General features: G+C 48.5%; 8 protein-coding genes across 8 annotated transcripts; 3 read left to right on the top strand and 5 right to left on the bottom strand.

Annotated features, from left to right (window-relative positions):
* Positions 1-40: 40 nt before the first annotated feature.
* RhiXN_04019 (Cyclin, N-terminal domain) lies at positions 41-1456 on the bottom strand (the record flags this gene model as incomplete). The annotated part of the gene is made up of 3 exons (XM_043323836.1): positions 41-978; positions 1038-1238; positions 1291-1456. The coding sequence occupies 3 exons, from the start codon at positions 1454-1456 to the stop codon at positions 41-43; spliced, it is 1305 nt and encodes a 434-aa protein (XP_043176255.1).
* A 1227-nt stretch (positions 1457-2683) lies between these two features.
* Positions 2684-4719, bottom strand: RhiXN_04018 (uncharacterized protein; the record flags this gene model as incomplete). The annotated part of the gene is made up of 7 exons (XM_043323835.1): positions 2684-3038; positions 3127-3302; positions 3379-3529; positions 3585-3942; positions 4047-4156; positions 4212-4491; positions 4611-4719. The coding sequence occupies 7 exons, from the start codon at positions 4717-4719 to the stop codon at positions 2684-2686; spliced, it is 1539 nt and encodes a 512-aa protein (XP_043176254.1).
* Positions 4720-5046: 327 nt separating this feature from the next.
* Positions 5047-5662, top strand: RhiXN_04017 (endoplasmic reticulum membrane protein; the record flags this gene model as incomplete). The annotated part of the gene is made up of 2 exons (XM_043323834.1): positions 5047-5221; positions 5316-5662. The coding sequence occupies 2 exons, from the start codon at positions 5047-5049 to the stop codon at positions 5660-5662; spliced, it is 522 nt and encodes a 173-aa protein (XP_043176253.1).
* A 104-nt stretch (positions 5663-5766) lies between these two features.
* On the top strand, positions 5767-6526 carry RhiXN_04016 (endoplasmic reticulum membrane protein; the record flags this gene model as incomplete). Its single annotated transcript, XM_043323833.1, has 5 exons — positions 5767-5877; positions 5946-6128; positions 6189-6269; positions 6328-6408; positions 6464-6526. 5 exons carry the CDS (start codon positions 5767-5769, stop codon positions 6524-6526), a joined length of 519 nt encoding a protein of 172 aa, XP_043176252.1.
* A 153-nt stretch (positions 6527-6679) lies between these two features.
* Positions 6680-9814, bottom strand: RhiXN_04015 (uncharacterized protein; the record flags this gene model as incomplete). The annotated part of the gene is made up of 12 exons (XM_043323832.1): positions 6680-7105; positions 7172-7328; positions 7387-7512; positions 7569-7752; positions 7816-7844; positions 7899-8350; positions 8419-8466; positions 8540-8613; positions 8665-9073; positions 9123-9233; positions 9282-9354; positions 9408-9814. 12 exons carry the CDS (start codon positions 9812-9814, stop codon positions 6680-6682), a joined length of 2496 nt encoding a protein of 831 aa, XP_043176251.1.
* Positions 9815-10111: 297 nt separating this feature from the next.
* On the top strand, positions 10112-11959 carry RhiXN_04014 (AGC/NDR protein kinase; the record flags this gene model as incomplete). The annotated part of the gene is made up of 8 exons (XM_043323831.1): positions 10112-10293; positions 10355-10532; positions 10594-10677; positions 10728-10969; positions 11022-11286; positions 11337-11578; positions 11637-11864; positions 11917-11959. 8 exons carry the CDS (start codon positions 10112-10114, stop codon positions 11957-11959), a joined length of 1464 nt encoding a protein of 487 aa, XP_043176250.1.
* Positions 11960-12242: 283 nt separating this feature from the next.
* On the bottom strand, positions 12243-16058 carry RhiXN_04013 (PX domain protein; the record flags this gene model as incomplete). The annotated part of the gene is made up of 10 exons (XM_043323830.1): positions 12243-12275; positions 12331-13169; positions 13221-13346; positions 13402-13838; positions 13893-13947; positions 13997-14142; positions 14193-14289; positions 14340-14853; positions 14902-14988; positions 15039-16058. The coding sequence occupies 10 exons, from the start codon at positions 16056-16058 to the stop codon at positions 12243-12245; spliced, it is 3354 nt and encodes a 1117-aa protein (XP_043176249.1).
* Positions 16059-16636: 578 nt separating this feature from the next.
* Positions 16637-18268, bottom strand: RhiXN_04012 (uncharacterized protein; the record flags this gene model as incomplete). The annotated part of the gene is made up of 9 exons (XM_043323829.1): positions 16637-16890; positions 16942-17104; positions 17156-17175; positions 17227-17263; positions 17315-17424; positions 17487-17633; positions 17684-17755; positions 17808-17918; positions 17974-18268. The coding sequence occupies 9 exons, from the start codon at positions 18266-18268 to the stop codon at positions 16637-16639; spliced, it is 1209 nt and encodes a 402-aa protein (XP_043176248.1).
* Between the last annotated feature and the right edge of the window lie 310 nt (positions 18269-18578).

The raw sequence follows: 18578 nt of genomic DNA, 5'->3' as shown, positions 1-18578 counted from the left end.
ACCAGATAATACACAAGACGGGGACCAATAAAGAATGATGTTAACGCGTGAGGGTTTGGGCGATGAACGACATCTCCGACTGTTCCATCCAGAAAGCCGGCTGAGCAAACTCAGTCCTCTCAGCAGATAATGGCATCTGTCTGAGATTCATGGGGACGAATCCAGAATCTCCCAGAGGTTTGGAGAGTGTGCTTCGCCCACGGGTATACAGTGGTGAGCCATATTCGTCGTCAGAGGCCGACTCAGGGTACTGAACTGTCGTGGGCGCTTGTACCGGGAAGACAAACTCGTCGGGATACACTTGATCCTCAACTTCCGCCAGAGCGTCATCGACTTCTTGACATAGCTCTTCGATATCAAAATCGACATTGGCGCCAGATTGTGCGGTGGGGGTCGCTGGATACGATGAAACACCGTCGGAGACGTCAGACGGGAATGCCGCATATGACAGGGGTGCCCCACAGATCGCCGGCTGCTCGGGATGCTCGAGGATTGCTGGGGCACTCCCACGTCGAGTGCATAGATACTCAAATGAGGGCTGGGGGCTTTCGAACCATTGACTGCTATTTCCAGTCATATCATTGGGGACAGAAATGACGTATTCCGGTGAAACTCCATGAAGCCAGGATTCGACGTCCTCGTCGGGTTGGCCAGAGCCTGAAACAGCCGATGGTAGGTTGGGGCCAGTAAAGAACTGTAGCATCGAGACCAGGGCTAGTTCAACTTCCTCTTCGGATACAACTAGGTTGAAATCGAGGTGATCAAGACATTGCCGCTCCATGGCCATGATATTGGTAAGAGAGAACACGTTCTCGATAAGCATATGGACCGAGCGCGGATTGCCGAGCTTGCATCGTTTAATCGACCACGCGACCGCGTCGCACCACGCAGCATTGGTGAGAGAGGAATCGTTTTGATGTTTGGAGGCAACAATGAGGACTGAGAGAAGAATGCAATGAGGGGAAGTTGGGTTGTGATCTACAAATCATTGAATGTTATTGCCGGATTCATCCATGTGGCGGGTAGTGGGCACTCACTGTAAATAGGTCGCGACGAGAGACTCAACTCGAGTCTATCGAGGTACAACGAGGCGCAAATGATAGTAGGGAGCGTGATGAACGTCGATCTTATAAGGATCGACGCAAAGGATTCCAGAGACGGAACCGTAATTGGAACCGGCTCAAAGTCTGCAACGGGCGTATGGGATAGGATCTGTTGAATTCGAGAGACCAAGTAATCTGGATGCTATTTAGTACGAAGAACAAAGCATCAACAGGAGAGAAAACGTACGAGTCACTTCTTTCGTCACTGGTTTCTCCAAATGATAAAGTAGGTATTCTGCGTGAGAACTCGGGTGTACCAACGACGACGGGCAGAGACGCCGATTCTCGTAGGCTGCAGGAGACGCCGGGAGCGAGATTGGCGAGTAGAGGCCAGCAGCCGCACGGAAATGCATGCTTGTGGGCGTGTACTGGTGAACAAGTAGGAGGGCGAGAGGGGGACTAGCCAAATGATGTGGCGACCACTCCAGTATTTAAATCCTTAGCCCAGATCGGCGGGGGCGCGGAGTGACACCGAAGCCCGCAGCGAATTGGAGCTACTCCCTGCAGATTAAACACGAGATTTCGACATGCCCCTCTGTTGGCCCCTAAACCACAGTTCAGACACGATCGTGGACGTGGAAGAGCCGGTGGGATCGCAGTGTTGCAGAACACAGTCCGTAATAGGAAATAAGTGAATTGGGTGAGACATCTGTTGATCCAACCGAGGAGTTCCCCATAGATGTGTTATCCAAATCTTGCGGCTCCGAAGAAAGTGGAAAGAGCGGGAAGACCCATCGATGTACATAGAAATAGGAGTGCAGGAATGAAAGACCAGGGGCGTCCGTGCATCCCCGGGTTGCCTGTGTAGTTGCACCCACGGCGGACATTCCTATTCATTTTCATGTCTGATCACTTTCGGTGATTAAGGTCACTGTCGTTGCGCGCAAGGTACGGTCTCGAAACGGTTATGCTGGGCAGTCGGGTGCTTACTAGTACCTGGTGTAAATTGTTTTGAGTGTCCAGGCCCCCGCCGTGGTGGCCAGGCGAAAGGCGCCTACAATTAATCAAATGAATACAGGGGCTGATCGATTCATACTGTGATACAACTCTGATATAGCATACACAACAACAAGAATGCGACAACATCACCGTTCTTCCTCCTGACTCCACCGCCTGGTAGTGATATTACTGCAATCAATCTGGTTCTTTTTCGAAGGTGCCGTACCGTGCATTTCAAGCATATCAACTTACGAGACCGGTAAATCCGCGCCTTCTTGTCCACAAGCCACAAATGTCAACAGCAAACGTCGACTGTTTACCCCCTCGCCATGTCAGGTTAGAGTTTTCGGATCCAATCGGTATATAACAAAAAGAGACTCGGATTTCCCGCCCGCAGGCATTGAGAGGAGAATGGATGATCGTAAGCCACCATCGAGCCACCCGATCTTGAAACATGCTAAAAATGGGTCGCAGTACATGGCATTAATCAATGGCTTCGAAAGAAATAGAAACAGTACCCAAGAACGAAGCACAAAAACAAATAAAAGGTATTCGAGAAGGAACCTAACGACAGAAATGTCGCAAACCGACTTCCTTTGCTCAGGGTATAACGCTTATTGGAGTTTGTTGAGCCGCGGCGACTAAACGCTTGTCGGATCCGAGATAACCTTGGGCTTATTCTTGGAACCCTTGGGTCGTCCGCGGGGGCGCTTAGTGGGAGACACACCATCCCGCCCTGGTTCAGTCGGTGGGCCTGGAAGGGACAAGTTACCGTTTGTGTCTACTTTGCGCGGGCGTCCTGGTCCACGTTTGTCTGGTATCGTTTCATTGCCCTGCGGAGATTGTATCACTGATGTTGGTACAGTTGCGGGTATTTCGGCATCTGCAGTAGGGGTTTCATTATCCGGTTGGTCCAGTCGTCGTTTGTGGTTACTTCCAGTGCGTGATGGCCCAACGTCAGTCGCTCCGAATACTGAAGTGTATGGAATGAAGCCTCTGGAGGAAGGTCGCCACAATGTGCACAGAGGGGTTGTGGAAAGAGTGTTGACAGTCTCCAGAGCTGGAAAGCAATAGCACTGCTTACCTGGCGCCTTTCTCCTCCAGAGTAGTCTGCAGACTCGGCAAAGGAGAAAGTCCAAGTTCCTTGCGAATCATCTCCACTTCGTTTTTGGCGGCCCCGTATTCCCCTTCTGTAATAGCCTTGATTTTGTTTTTGAGTTCGTTGACCTCCCTCTGAAGCGCCGATTCACTCAAATCAACCTATTTTGGGACTGGTGTCAGAGTTAGATAAACTAATGTATTGCGGTGTACTTGCCTTTTCCCGTTCCTCGTTAACTTGCCGAAGTTCGTCGAGTAAGCGCGCACGTTCAGATTCAAGCCATTCTTTTTGAGTTTTGGCATCTTCCAGCTTCTTATTCTTCTGCTCGAGTGATGAATGAGCCGATATAATTTGAGCTGTGTGTAATTGTAAAGTGAGAGAGTGTTTTCTGCAACAAAAAAAATCAATTTATGCACAGCACATGATTTGCTTCGGTCATTTACTTTAATTCCGAAGCCTTGGCCTGCCTGATGAGATCTTTAGCCCAGTCTGATCCCGGTTGGGCGATCACAGGGGATTGGTATGTTTCTTGAGTGATGCTTCGTGGGGGAACCATGCTCGCGCGGGCAGGCGCAACTTGTGGGTGTTGTTGCATACTTGCCGTGGGGACAGTGTATGGTCCTTGTTGAGGGTTACCATACGACTGAGCATTCACATATCCGCCTGCATGGTCTTGGGGCGTGGTATAATACTGGGGTTGTGGAGACACGGATGTCGATTGTGTTTGATGCTGTGGTTGGTGTTGGTGCGGGGCAGCAAAATGTGCTTGTTGTAGATACGGTTGATGACCGGTCTGGTGATCTACATGATGGACAGACATATCTCCCAGCAAATAGAAGATATTGATAATAAAATTCGAGGAGGTGGCGGGAGGAAGCAACGCGAGTCCACGAGGTCCCAGTGACCCAGAGATGGTAATTGGTTCATGATGTCAGAGGCTGTCAACCCGCGGGGAAAAGTTAGCGCGCTGAGCGCAATGTTTTCGCAAAACAAAACAACTTTGATACCCTGTAGACTATATTAAAATTACAAAAATGACGAGTGGTATAGTGTTGTAGGTATTAAATGACTAAGGAACATAAACTTTCTCTCCCTTGTATTCGATGCCGTTTGGATCAAGGATGCCCTGCAGACGTGCCGCAATACTGCGGACACCAGTTCTCGCGTCTTGCAGCCCCTGAAAGGCGCAGGTCATAGTCCAACACTCAGAGCATGCCTGAGATGCTCTGTTAAGTGTTTCTATTTGGAGCTCATCGCGTTTGTGAAGAACAAGCATGATGTCGACGAGTCTGTGGAAGCCCGAAGCCCATGTTTGGATGCCAGCTGTAGACGAAGACAGTGTTGTGGTATCTAGGATCAAGTATGAGGGCGCCAACCCCACAGTGCGGCCTAATATATCAAACCAAGGAGTCAATAATATTATATTAGCGTTCGATGGTCAGTGGGTGCGATCTCTAGGCTCAGCTCACATAGGGAGGGCTGGTCGATCGATCCTTTTTCTTTGGTCATGAGCGCGGTCACTCGAATGACATATTCATCATAGCTGACAGGCTTGGAGTGTGCTTGGGTGGGAGGCATATGAGATGAGGCGCTGCTAGCGATTTAGGGGGGGGTCAGAAGTAATGGTCAACCCAGAGTTATCATGAACAACACAGAGCAACTGTCATTTGGTAAGGGGCGTGTTCAACGGACTAGCAGTTCTTGTAAATCGAACCGTCGGCAGGATCGAGTGATTCCAGACTTAATGACGCATAGCCACTGGTAAGGGCCCACGAGGGCGTCACCCCAGCTTTCCCACAATTCCCAATCCGGCACTCAGACTTGGCCACGACACTGGTGCAACGTCAAGGTAGGTTCTATCGAATGCATGTGATCCATTTGCATACACATTCATCAACATGTCAGATGAGCGCACCACCATTGCTCTCGTTCCTCACACCTGCTCCAGCAGTCTTTCCGTCCGAAGAGTACGACGGATTTCAGCTTCGCTGGAAAAATGTAGTTTTTCGTCCAGCCGAGTTCAAATATGAAGGTTTCATACTACTCGCAATATTCGCGTATGTAGCACTGTATTTCTTTGGTAAACGTGTCAATGAGAATAGGGCCGGGCGATGGCAAGTGTTTTCTATCGGCTCTGCAAACTAGAGTGCTTCGCCTAACTGAAGCGTATTTAGGTTTTCGGCTCATTTCCATCTATGCGGAGCAGTTTAGTCGCCCCGCGAACGGATCAACACTACTTTCAGATGGTGCATCGGATTATTTCGCATATTCCACCGGGAGGCGTGGGGTTCATTATGCGCATACAATTTTTACCATGGTTCCGCGACACGACATATTCCAGATCATATACCAAAAACTCTATGGCCTGATCGACTTGCAATATGCACCCGAAGATGAGGTTCTGCTTGACATCAAGCTTCGGGACAAGGATGGTCTCAATGGCGAAGGCAAAGGTTTTGTTTGGGGCGTCATAGCGAAGAAAGAAATGCAGGCTCTCAGGAAAAACGCTGGGATCTGGTAGGCCATGTGGATTGTATGCCAGCCCATCAGAACTTGACCGATTTTTCAAACTAGTCTTTTACCAAAACGACCGACAATGCGGCCGTGGCTTCCACACTTTCTGTGATGGCTGAAGTCGCGGATATCACTGATGTCTTGCTCAAATCGACCAATGGACAGAAACTAGCGACAATTTTGAACACTCCCGCTGTCGTGAAGCACTTTAGGTACCTTTTGGTATGTGCGATTCATTTCGTTTACCAGTGCACCGTCTCTCAATGCCGACAAACACACGTGTCGATCAGATCACGGATCAGCCGTCCGAACGCCCAGAGTCTGGCCCCCTCCCCGCCAACCAACGGGAACGTCACTTGCTATTGTCTCTCTCAGTGCCTGAACCTAATGAAGCAAAAGACACTGTGGCACTTGTCAAGGAAGTGTTCGCTCTCGTCGACCTGATTGATCAAAAGCCTGGATTCAAGGTCGAGGTAAGTCTAAATAACTTGCCACTCAAAGGTAGAGAGGTTTACATATGTCATCTTTGACAGACGTACAAAAAATTGAAAAAGACTCGAGTTGATCTGGACGTTGAGCTCGCCAAAGAAGCAGAGAAAGAGAAGCGAGACGAGGTAAGTTAGGGTTTTCTTTTTATATGAATCTGTTGATGGAACTTACCTGGCGGAATAGGCCGAAGAAAAGAGAGCGGCCGAGAAGAGGAAAGCAGCAGAAGAGCGTCTCGCGCGGTTGAGTGCAGCGGAACAAAAGAAGGTGAGCAGATATATGCAAAAATAAAACTTATAGGATTTAACACCAATATTACCAGTATGAAGAACGTGAACGAAAAAAGGCAGCGAAGAAAGCTCAAGGTAAGATGATACGCAAGTAATCGCAGCTTGCCACTGTACGATCACATGCCGTGTATAATGAATATTCTCTATATGATACATAAAAATTCCGTGCGATGTGTGGTATCTATGAAGACGAAAGCAAAACGAAACTAGTCCAGTATGCAAAAAACCAATAGTCCGATGTCAAAACGTCATCCTTTGGACCTTGCCGCTCCCAGCCATGATCCAAATTGCTTCTTGATGCTAGATAGACTTTGCATGCTCAGCACTGAACCCATATTCTCATCAACCCCGGTCGTCTCTTCGTCTTCTGGCTCGGTATCATCTTCGATCCCATGTACACCACCAATTCGACGCGCAGCTCCACGAAGTGCTCGTACTCGATCCCGTCCACCCGCGACTGAGCGTGCCATATCCTTGACACCCTCTTCGAGTCGGTCAAGTTGATACTCGAGCATCTCAGAGTTTTTACTCAGCTCATTTGCTTCGGCCAAATGCGCATGCGCCACGTTCTGAAGCTCAGCTGCTTTGGGAACTAGTGTAGCCAAAGCTTGCTTGTGTGCAAGGAGTTCACGGTCAAGGTGCATATTTGTCCGTTGAACAGCAGCCAGCGTAACCTTTGTAATTTAAACAGTGCGTATTCAGAGCTGGATGGAATGCTGGAAGGAATCACGAATACTCACTTGAGCAATAGAAATAGCATGCCGCATTTTGGCTTCCTTGTCACGTAGTTCCAAAAATTGCCCACATAAAGCCACATCTATCTCCAGTCGTTCCAGTCGAGAGCGAGCATCAATGTCTTCGGCTTCAATAGCATCGATATCGCTCACACTTGACCGTCTGGCAGGTGTGGATGCTATGAATGGCATGGCTTAATTATGGCGCAGGCAATACGAACCTCTTGATACATCTAGCTGCCGCAGCCGCTGCGAACACTTCTTCCACGGGTGATTTTGGGCAAAGAACCGGACTTTGATTATCTTCGTCTCCCTCCGCGAACACATCTCGCGCGTCGGTTCGTGTCCTGTTAGATGGGACAATCAGCCAAGTATTTGGGGCCATGGAATGTAGGAGACGCACCGTCGTACAATAGGCCTTGCCGCTCGAGGTGCCGTTGAGCTATTGGTTATCATAGTTCTGAATGACTTGATGCTACTAGCCTTGGCTGGTGATAGCATGGAAAATTTACTGCGCTCGAGTTCTGATATCGAGTTCGAGGAAGAGGAAAGTGCTAGCAACGTCGATTTACCAGCCCGATTAGCTCCTGTGAGAGTGCGTGGGTACGCGTAAGAGGTAGGGCCAATCACTGGGGCAAGTCTGAACTTACTGGGCACGTCCTCCGGTTCTGGATCACTTCTAATCCGCACATATATCAACTTTGATACCCCCGAGGTAATATTTGTGACTCACTGTGTAATTTTGAAAGTTGGGAGCGAGTCTGTTCCCTTCCGAGATTTGGCCAGTCCGCTAAGTTCCTTAATGCCGCCCTTAACGTCGTCTACTACACCAGAAGCTAGAGCATGCATGTCCCCAGCCCGTTTACGCAACTTCTTGCCAATGTGCTCTGATGCGTCCTCTCCTTCCCCTTCGGTCTCCTTTTCTTCGTCCCGGTCCTTCTTTTTCTCCTTGCGAGGTTTTCCAGTCCAAACAAACCTCAAAGAATCAGGCCCATCTTTTCCGGCACTGACTATCCCTCGCACAAACACATCGATGCTCATCGTCTCAGTTTCATAATCTTCAGGTCGATGCAGCATTGCCTTGTGAACTTTATACGAATCGCTTCTGAGAGCTTTATGCGCAGCATTGATACTCTCGAGCAGTGAAAAGGACAGATAGGGGACAGGGTGCATTCCTTGGTTTTTCTACGTAGACAGATCAACTTCTGGGGAGAGAATATTTGTTATAGTATGCTACTTGCCTGGAATGTAACCAAGGCAGAGAGTGCCGCTTCCGGGTCGTAGAATGGGTCTCTCGGTATCTAGCTATTTGTTAGTGCCCCAGTGGAGACGAGATACAGTTGAGTTCATACAGAGGATGCTCCTAGTGCGTACATTCGCCACCGGAAAGCTGCAACCAGACTGAGCAAGGCCACAACAGCACTTGGCTCCAAAACGCCCTCCATAGGCTTTTTGTGTGAAATGTCAGCATTTGAATAAGCGCTATCACTCAAGCTTACTTGCCTCTAAGCGGAAGTATGGCTCTCCGATCATATGCACCCATTTTTGCATCCCTTTAATCGTCAAGTCGCAAAGTAGCCCATCTCGGTCTGTGGGATCAGCCGGAAAGAAGCCAAATATCATCAACGCAGCTTGAACCAAGCGCACGAATTCGAGAACCACATTATTGAACCCTACGAGCAAGGCGACATTTGGAATAGCGTACAGGGCAAGAAACTTGTCTTGGGTTGATTCTAGGGCTGGTTCAAGTGTCGGAGCACTCCGCCCGCCGCATCCCATTCGTGCCAAGTTGATGTTGGTAAACAACTGACAACGGTGCGCATCACAATCTCCATCGGGAATAAGAACCAAGTTGAGGTCTCCCCGGAATGAACTGAACGATGTTATCATTATAACGCCGTCTGGAGTCTGGCAGGGGGTAAGTTAAGTCGTGATAGCATTTGAAGATACCCTTTACCTCATGGGGACGAGCTCCGGTTCGTTTTAACTGATATATGACATTCTGGAGTTCCTCTTCGGCGGCTGCAGGGGATAGCGACAAAGGAGGTGCAAGAATAGCGAAGTTTACCTATTCGACAGTTAACGGGTAGCAGTAGGGAGTAACGCGGCTACCTACCACGTCCTTTGGGTCATTCGTGAGACCGGTAACCGTCGTGAGAGGATGAGCGGTAATGTCTCTTTCAACCAGCCTAGGAATGAAAATGAGAGGAAGCCAATGTTTAATATCGAATAAATTTCTGACCATTTTTCCACAGCGTAGCACTGAAAACCGGTTATCTTTTTGGTTTCTTGGACAATACGGAATTTGGAGAGTATTGAGGTCTGCGGCGACTCATGCGGGAACGATACAGCGGGAAGTACCTCACGAGAATGCGATTTATGATGCCTGATTAACTTGTGGTGCTTCGCCTTGGTGTTATGATGAGGCTCGGACAGATGGGAGAGTGGTCGGTCAAAATGAGGCACCAGTATATGTCTCGGTGTCTCTGGCTTGAGGATAATAGGGTTGTGTAGACGGGTTGGCGCCGGAGATTCGGGCTGAATAGGAGTATGTGGGATTACTGGTGATGGGGCTGGGGAGGGCACACTTCGGGAGGGTATCTGTAGAAAAGGCAAAGGCTTTGTGGTGGAAATCTGTTTCGAGGACATCTCTGAAGTACTAGTTCACAACCTATCTGAACTCGATATCGTAGTTATGTCGGGATACAAGAGACAGACAAGATAAACCAATACAGGGACCTGATCCCTTATAGGCCAGACATCTGGCCGTTTGAGTGTTTAGCGTTAAAAGGGATGTTGGCAGGTAACAAGCGTTCAGCACCTATATGTGGTAATTATGAAGGGGCCCCGGATTACATGAGACACAAGCGCCGGTCGCCAAGGAGTCACGTACTTGTCGTGTCAAGAGCCTGCATCCCGACCGCACTTTCTTTCCTCTAACCCATCATGTCCTCCCAACAAGCCCAGAGTCCAACGAGTAGCGGGGCTAAACCCGCAGACTATGTTTATTTTGAACGATCTACGGCAGGTTTCTCCAAGGATGCACTCCCCAAGGCCACAATGGCAAAGCTGAAACTCGAGCACTTTTACAAAGTCGCTGTCGAGTCTGCAATCGAGAGAAATACGAGGTTAGTTCACTATTTTACGCGTCTTTCTTTCTCACTAACATTCTGGTCACAAAACTGACAGGCGTGTTGAGCTCGAACAGCGACTACAAGGTGACGCGGTAATGACTGAAGACCGCAAAGTCCGTCAGCTCCAAAATCTTGGTCGTAAAGAATCGACCTTTTTGCGTCTCAGACGCACAAAACTTGGCCTTGAAGACTTCAGGACAGTTAAAGTAATCGGAAAAGGTGCTTTCGGAGAGGTATGCTTAGAATGTAACCAAACGCTTTCGGGCTCAACGTTTCTATCTTCACCGTTGCTAGGTCCGTCTCGTGCAAAAGACTGATACCGGAAAAATCTATGCCATGAAAACCCTGCAAAAGGCCGAGATGTTAAAGCGAGATCAAGTGCGTAAATACCTCACTACATAATCCACAACTAATGCTGTGCATTTCAGCTTGCTCACGTCCGTGCTGAGCGTGACGTCCTCGCCGAGTCCGACTCACCATGGGTTGTCCAACTGTACTACTCTTTCCAGGACCCAGCTTACCTATACCTCATCATGGAGTTCCTTCCTGGCGGAGACTTAATGACCATGCTGATCAAGTATGACACCTTCTCTGAGGATGTCACCAGGTTTTACATGGCTGAATGTGTTCTTGCCATTGAGGCGGTTCACAAGATGGGTTTCATTCATCGGTATGAGTCGCTACACCTGTACTGATGGCTTTTATTAACTCGTTCTCCGCAGTGATATCAAACCCGACAACATTCTAATTGATAAAGACGGGCATATCAAGCTTTCTGACTTTGGGCTTTCTACTGGTTTCCACAAACAACACGATTCAGCTTACTACCAACGGCTCCTAGACCAGGCCAATGGCATAGTCTCTCCAACTGGTGCCAGCAATGCGGGGCGTAACAGTGTCATGGTTAACCCTATTCACTTGACAATGACTAGCCGTGAAACTATCCTCACATGGAAGGCAAACCGAAGAAAACTGGCAAGTTTGTTGGTAAATCATGCGTTCTCTCGTTGCTGATTTCAACCCTTGCATATATATAGGCGTATTCTACCGTGGGTACTCCGGATTACATTGCACCTGAAATCTTCTTGTTGCAAGGTTACGGAAACGAATGCGATTGGTGGTCTCTAGGAGCTATTATGTTCGAATGCCTTGTCGGGTACCCGCCTTTCTGCTCAGAAACAACACACGAGACCTACAAGAAAATCATCGATTGGAAGAATCATTTGGTTTTCCCCGATGATGTGCATCTGAGCAGGGAAGCCGAAGATCTTATTCGCAGGTAAGATCCTTGACGCCCTAATCGCTTCAATTGGGATTCTAACCAAATCCGCCTTTAGGTTGATCTGCGGTCAAGATCAAAGGCTAAACGTTGAGCAAATTAAGCAGCACCACTTCTTCTATGGCGTCGATTGGGCAACGATTCGCAACATTGACGCTCCTTTCATCCCCCACCTTCGCTCCATCACAGACACATCATATTTCCCCACAGAAGAATACGAGAATGTACCCGACCAACCTGCGGGAGCGGATACTTCTGGAGCTCACAAGGATCTTGCTTTCTTGGGGTACGTTGCTATTCTTTAAAGGACCCGTTATGATTCTAACCTGTCTTTATAGATACACATTCAAGCGATTCTCGATCAATTCTCACGCCTTCTAGCTCTAGATAGTGATGCAGGTTTCGGGTCTTGTTCGCTTTGCTCTCTCATGTACATCTTCTGCTCCTTGCTTACCACCGCTTGTCGCTACGTCGTAAACCTTGTGGAATGATTCATCTAATACTTCATTACGTATCGAGGGAAAATAAACCAGGTCAAATCGTCTATCCAAAGATGAGAATACAAAGTAGTACATATCATATCAATTGCACGGGGGTAGAATGCATAGCCCCATAGAATAATAGCCAAGTAAGTTGATTAATCAAGATCACGATGTAAGAAAAATTAAACTGAACGTGGCTGGAGTGTAGGTCGAACCTGTGAATGTAAAGTAAGTACGGTTATTCGATAGAAATCTAAGCCACAAACTCACAAGTTCGACAAAAAGGGGAAGCAGCTCTGGCAGCAGTTTTAGCTCAGGCTCCTTAAGTATCTGTGGTGCTTTTCGACGACGTTGAGGAGTCGGTGATGAACGAAGCGGGGCACGTCCTCCTGCAGACTCTTTCTTGGTATGAGAGCGTTGTTCATGACTGAACGACCGTGTATGGCGCAATCCCGAGTGACCGCTAGGCCTTGAAGGAGAGGGGACATCAAGTGATGCGCGGCCCTTTGTTGGCGCCTGGCGTGGTAGTGGTGCAGAGTGAGGAGGTATTCTATCCCCCACACTCTCAGCAGTTCCTGTTCCAGAGCCCGAGTCGGATTCTTCCGTAGAATCGGTCTCGTCAGTCTCATCGCTGTCATACTCGCTGCTACCACTCCCTGAATCCATTGCGGCAATTTCACCAGCATCTCCCCGAACGACATCACTGAATTGCATATCGCGCGCGAGGTCAGCCATAAACTCTTGAGCAGCGGCCTCTTCCTGGTCCTCAACACTGGCATTGGCATTCGCACTTCGTCCAAATCGCTTCCGGATCTTGTCTTCGTGTGCCAGTTTCAGTTTGTAGTGGTATAGCGCGACAGAGTCGATCTCTCGAATGAGTTGTGCTCGTTCCTCGCCTCCGGCGTGAGGCAGGATAAACTCCATGCTGATGGGGTTTCCGAGGCCCTCGCGCATGAGTCCAATGAACAACTCAATCCACTTCATGAGGCTATCGAATAAACCCTCGCCCTTGGAATGAACTTTGTGGACAAATGAGTAGAATGCTTGTTCGTGTCTTGCAACTAGGTCGATAAATGCTTGTACAGTACGATGAGGGTTTAATTGGCCCACTGGAGAGACGGCGTTAATGACGTGCCCCAGGCGAAACAAATAGCGCTCACATTCGTCTATCTGTTCAACTGTTCTAATTAGATCATTGATAAAGTTCTGCAAATCTCCAAGGGAGTCGGCAATGCTGGCAGCTTTGTAAACTTGTGCGAGTGGCGTATAGAAAATTGTAATGATATCTTTCAGCAATTCGGAAGTAGTGCCCTGTTGGCTGTAAGTCAACATCAAACCCACAGAATTTGACAAGATTACTTGCCTCGAATATCAGGGCAATCAATTGTTCGCGGTCTCTAAGACGTGCATATAACTTGAGCAAAACCGTCAAATCTTCAAACAACCACGCATCCTCGTTTTGTGGCCCTTCGTCCTCATCCGAATCGCTCAAGTCTGCCTTATGACGCATATACTCCGCGTGAGCTCGGTTGGCTCTCATCACACGCTGAAGCTGTGGTCTATTGAGTGTCGGTGGGGCTTCCGATCGTAGGATGACCGAGATGATATTCAATTTCTCAGCCGCTGCGTCGGCCTTGAAGACTTTCTGGACGTCCGAAGGTGCATTGATAAATTGCTTTATTTTTTCGCAGAGTATCGGGTCATCGACCTTATCCTCGACGGCTTGAATATCCTCTTGCAGCGCCCTTACTTCTTCAGAGAGCGAGCTTGTAAACATTCTAAGTCCGGGATGCTGTTAAGCTAAGTGACAAAAAAGTACATGATGAGCTTACCTCTGAAGTAAACTCTTCCCGCCGAATGGAGTTGCTAGGAACAGGTCAAGCATCCCTGTTCGATTGTTAGATAGCATATCGATATTCGATCTGGGGGCATTTACCTCTAATCATTGCCATGGGATTGCTGACTTTGAGAATCCCCTTCATTACGAAGTAAGGCATCAGTCCGTGCAAACGCTTGAGATTCGCCAATGTCTCTGATGCAGAATCGGCCGCAACAAGGTGTTGGAATATCGTAGAAGCAAGCCTAACATCTCATCAACAATTTGTTTATCTTGAAATTAGTTTGGAACTTACGAGATGCGTGCCCATTCTAATACAGCCTTGTAGTCCGCTGGTAAGTCGCGTACATCCTGGGTCGCTTTGATAGTAGCAAAAATACGACTGAGACCGTCTAATAGAAAGTTTGTCATTGAATAAACTCTGTTTAATAAAATCGCTTACCGGCACCCATCATATCCCCTCGAACCCCTCTCACAGCCCCCCTTAGAGCTTCGATGCGTGCAGCAATTTCCTCGGCAAACTTTTTCTTTCCTTCGTCACGAACCCTGTCTGCCTCTTCACGGCGCTCGGAATCACGGCGTTCCTCATCAGTTAGACGGATTGGGCCGCTTAGGAGGAAGCTGCGTAGCACTGGAGAACTTGCGATAACCGAAGAGTGAGATAAAAGCCCATGCAAATATCCTCGCAAAGTCAAGCGGTTTTTCTCGCGAGAGAGGGACTGGGATTGCATAGATGCCGATGTAGGCGACCCAAGCGATCCAAGAGTCTCGACCGAGTCATTAGTAGGGACTGGAGATGTTGGGGCACCCGAAGTCGGGGCGGAGGCACCAGTCCCACTCCCATATAAATATGAGCGAATGGAGAATCCGTTATTTGTGGGAGTTGACACTACTACTTGACTGCGATCTTTTGGTGGTGGAGGGCGAATTTCCTCCATCGGATGATGTTTCCGAAGCTAATCATGCAATGAGCCCAAGTTTACAATATGCTAGAATGTTCCCACCTCGTCAGCAAGAGATTTAAAGTCACCGTATCTCCTAGAGACAAATACGTCTGGCTGTCCCGTGCGTCGTGTCCTAATGACGAATTCCTTTGGAATCACTCAGTAATATGAATGCGAAATCATGAGTATACACCTACCTCATGGACTTTTGACCTCACCCTCCCCTTATCTGTGACAGCACGAACAGCAATAACGTTGATATCAAACACTTCGGGTCTCTTGCCTCCCGCGGCTTCAGCCTTCCTTCGGCGCCGTTCAGCCGCTTTCTCGATTCGAGCCAAGTCGGCTTGACTAAGTCGTACAACTTCCTCGTTCTCAACAAGCTTCATTGAAGCCCCAAAGAGTAGCGAGAGATGTTTTTCGGCCTTGCTTAGCATTTGCTGACCATCATTTGCTTGTGCTTCGTCATCCCCCTCTAACAAATTGGTCGCGGACGAAAGGTTTCGGGCAACCACTGAAGCAATGAATGGCTGTAGTTTGCTGGGGAAGAAATCTTTGGGTGCTGCGGCCAGGAATGGGAATGTAAGTGCGAACTGTCGGAACATAAAGCGTAAAAATGGTAGATCCTGTCGAGGGACATCTCGTGGGAGCGTTGTGAACGGAGCGCCGAGGTATGAAAGTGTCGAAACGTTTGGATTGGACGGCTGAGTTGTAAGTAACTTGAGCTCCTCAGAGAATTGTAAAGATATGAGGGTCTTCTTGAGATAATGAGCACGGAGTGGCGTTAGGGTCTGCAAGTCATCGGGCGAGTCGAGATTGTGTGTGATAGCCCGACCAGTGGTAGATTTGGCCCCAGGTTGGTCGTAGCTGTTATGTCCGTTTGTTTGGGATACAGGAGTAAGTAACTCTTCTTTGGGCACATCCGATGCGGGATCGATGGGGATAGGAGGAGGTGCTCGACCTGGCTTGTCAGGTCGTGCACTAACCGGAGTGCTCACAGCCGATGCAAAACTGTCCGCGCTGCTTGTCGTGGCTTGAGTGTTGAGGGATGGCCGCACCGATTGATTCCCAGGTTTCGTGTCTGCATGGATCTCTGGTGCGTGGGATTGCGATTGGGATGCAGAATTCAATGCACCCATGGGTTGGCTCAGACTAGCCTGACCGGACGTCGGCGAGATTGGGGATGGCAATGCAGAATCGTCATTGGCTCCACCCATGGCTGTACCTGTGATAGTTGTGGTTGTCACTGCACTAGTCGCTGCTGCCCTGTGTGTCCACTGTGGCGAGTGGTTGCGGTGATGCCTAGGAAATAGCACAGACAGCATGTTAGACCGGTCAAAGGGCGAAGGAAACTTGGAGTCTACCCACAAGTGATATGTATACCTGTGGCCGTTGGGGTCAAGCAAATAACAGTTTCAGATGCCGAAAGGTGACCGCAACTGAGGTCTGGAACGAAGAGGAGCGGACGGAGCACTGGAGCACCGCGTCAGCGAAGAAAAATAGTGTGGAGGCCGCGATTGCCCAGGTGATGTCGTTGTTGTGTAAGGAATTACACTCAATTGTAATGGCTCTCACGTTATTATTTTACGAGACCAATTGATCCTCCATACCGTCACCAGCCATATTTAGAACCCTGCTATATCATCCTGCAGATCCCTATCCATTACATCATTGCGGTCAGCCATGTGGCTACCGAGCCTAATTATACACGAAACAACAATACTCGAGCTACATTAGTACCGAATATAATGCGCTTGTAATACATGGTTATTTCATTGCGACTGTCTTTCATTCATTATTTCTTTATTGCATTTTCTCCCCTGCGAACGCTTCCGGCCTTTCCTTGATCTTGTTTATTATCCTTCTGGGCCTGAGCCTCCTGTTTGCGGGCATCACTGGTCTGATTCTCTGGCTTATTGTCTCCCTCCTTGCCTTCTTCAGGTTGCACCTTCTTCTTGATAACCACATAGCCGTCTGAGCCTTCTTCAGCCGGAAGTGCCTCGATACCCTCGGTCTTGTCTGCAGAGAGTTCTCCTTCCTTGCGGCCGCCTAGCCATCACCTCAGTCGATTACATTGCGAAACTTGAACGAATCACGTACCCTTGGTAGCTAATCCTCCCAACGAACCTTTGGCAGCGGTTTGATCTAACTTGTGTAGTTTGCCTTCATCGATCTTGAAACTCGAAGCTGGCCCAAAGTAGTTTGTCCCCGCCAGTGTGCCAATTATGCAACCGCCCACAAGTATTGACAAATAGAACCGGTACTTTAATACTCGTTAGTTACTCTAGATAATCATTTATACTCCGGTATTTACCTGAGAGTACCACTTGGGCGCTGTGGTCTCATATTTAGTAATAATATAATGTTGTTATCGCATAGACTTACTCCAACCAGCAGAAGTTGCCTTTGAATCGGCCCACCACTGAAAAAGCATATGTTATTCGGTAAATTCCACCACGATAATAGCACTTACGAAAGCAGTAAACCCGGCCCACTGAGCTGCCAGAGCAACCTCGGGCGTCAAACTCAGCGTCGGCCACGCATACAATACGGGCGCAACTCCAAGTGCCAATCGTTTATAACCTAAGTTACGATTTTTCGTAATTCGATTCTTGCAGCGGTAGCTATTCAAAGAGACAACACACCTTTTTCCCCACCAAACTTGGCAAACTCCAGGCCCCAATGGATGGCACCCAAGAAACCAAGCAATACGGCACCATACGTGACTTGCACGTGTTGGATTTGATTGAGAAGTTGCAATGATGTTTCAACATCGACGCCGTGCAACTGGCCTGTCATGCCGAATTACTCAAGTAGTACGTGAATTGCGGTAATCACTTACCAGCCATGGCCTGGGCTGCTTGACGAGCATAGTAAACCGAGGCTAGTGCCGTTCCGATGTACGGTATCCCTCCTGAAATGATGGATTAACGGAAAGAGTCTAACTTTAAGATATTTTTACGCACCCGCAAGACCCACTTTCATAGCTGGATCGGGAACTGTGACAGCAATGTCCCGTGTGATAGATACAAAATCTTCCTTTAATCCTCCGTGTTCAGATTTAGAGCTACCAGACACTACGCATATATTAGCTTAACAATCCCATGTTTAGTCACAACTTGAAACACTTACGTTCGCGCGTAATAGATGTGGGGTCATTGTTGTCAGTAGGAAGATCCCTTTGCACATTCCCGGCAATCGTCTTGGCCAAGTCTCCTCCAACGGTTTTCAGCTCATCGGTGGCGGACCGAAGCACGGTGCTTGGATCTTTAGCCACTTCCTTTGCTTTGTTCTTGATGTCATCCGCCACTCCACGGGTAGCAAGTACCGTCAAAGCAGGGCGGTAGTATACGGGTATAGGCGCTCGTGCGAGGTTACGAGAAGCGAAGATTGAAAAGGTGCGTCGAGCACCCAAGTTTGTGGTCATTCGCAACATGGCAAAAGTCCCTTGTTCAGTGTAGAGAGGCCGAATTCATGTCTCCCGTCGAGCCGGCAAGCAATTTATAGATTCCTGCGGGCAGTTCAGTCAACTATGAGATCACCTTATTCAATGACGTCGGTCTTGCAATCGAGAGAACCCAGAACTGATCATGGATCAAGCTAAGCGCCGTAAAGAAAACTATCCCAAATGCAGCTTTCATTTCATGGAACAAGAGCAAATACGATATTGAACCATTTACTATTAATTTGTATTAACAAACAACTACACGTGTCGAAAACTTGTGGTACTAGTACAT

The sequence above is a fragment of the Rhizoctonia solani genome, chromosome 1 (genome assembly GCF_016906535.1).
Source record: "Rhizoctonia solani chromosome 1, complete sequence".
NCBI classification, from domain to species: Eukaryota; Fungi; Basidiomycota; class Agaricomycetes; order Cantharellales; family Ceratobasidiaceae; genus Rhizoctonia; species Rhizoctonia solani.
This window is presented reverse-complemented; position numbering and strand designations above follow the sequence as displayed.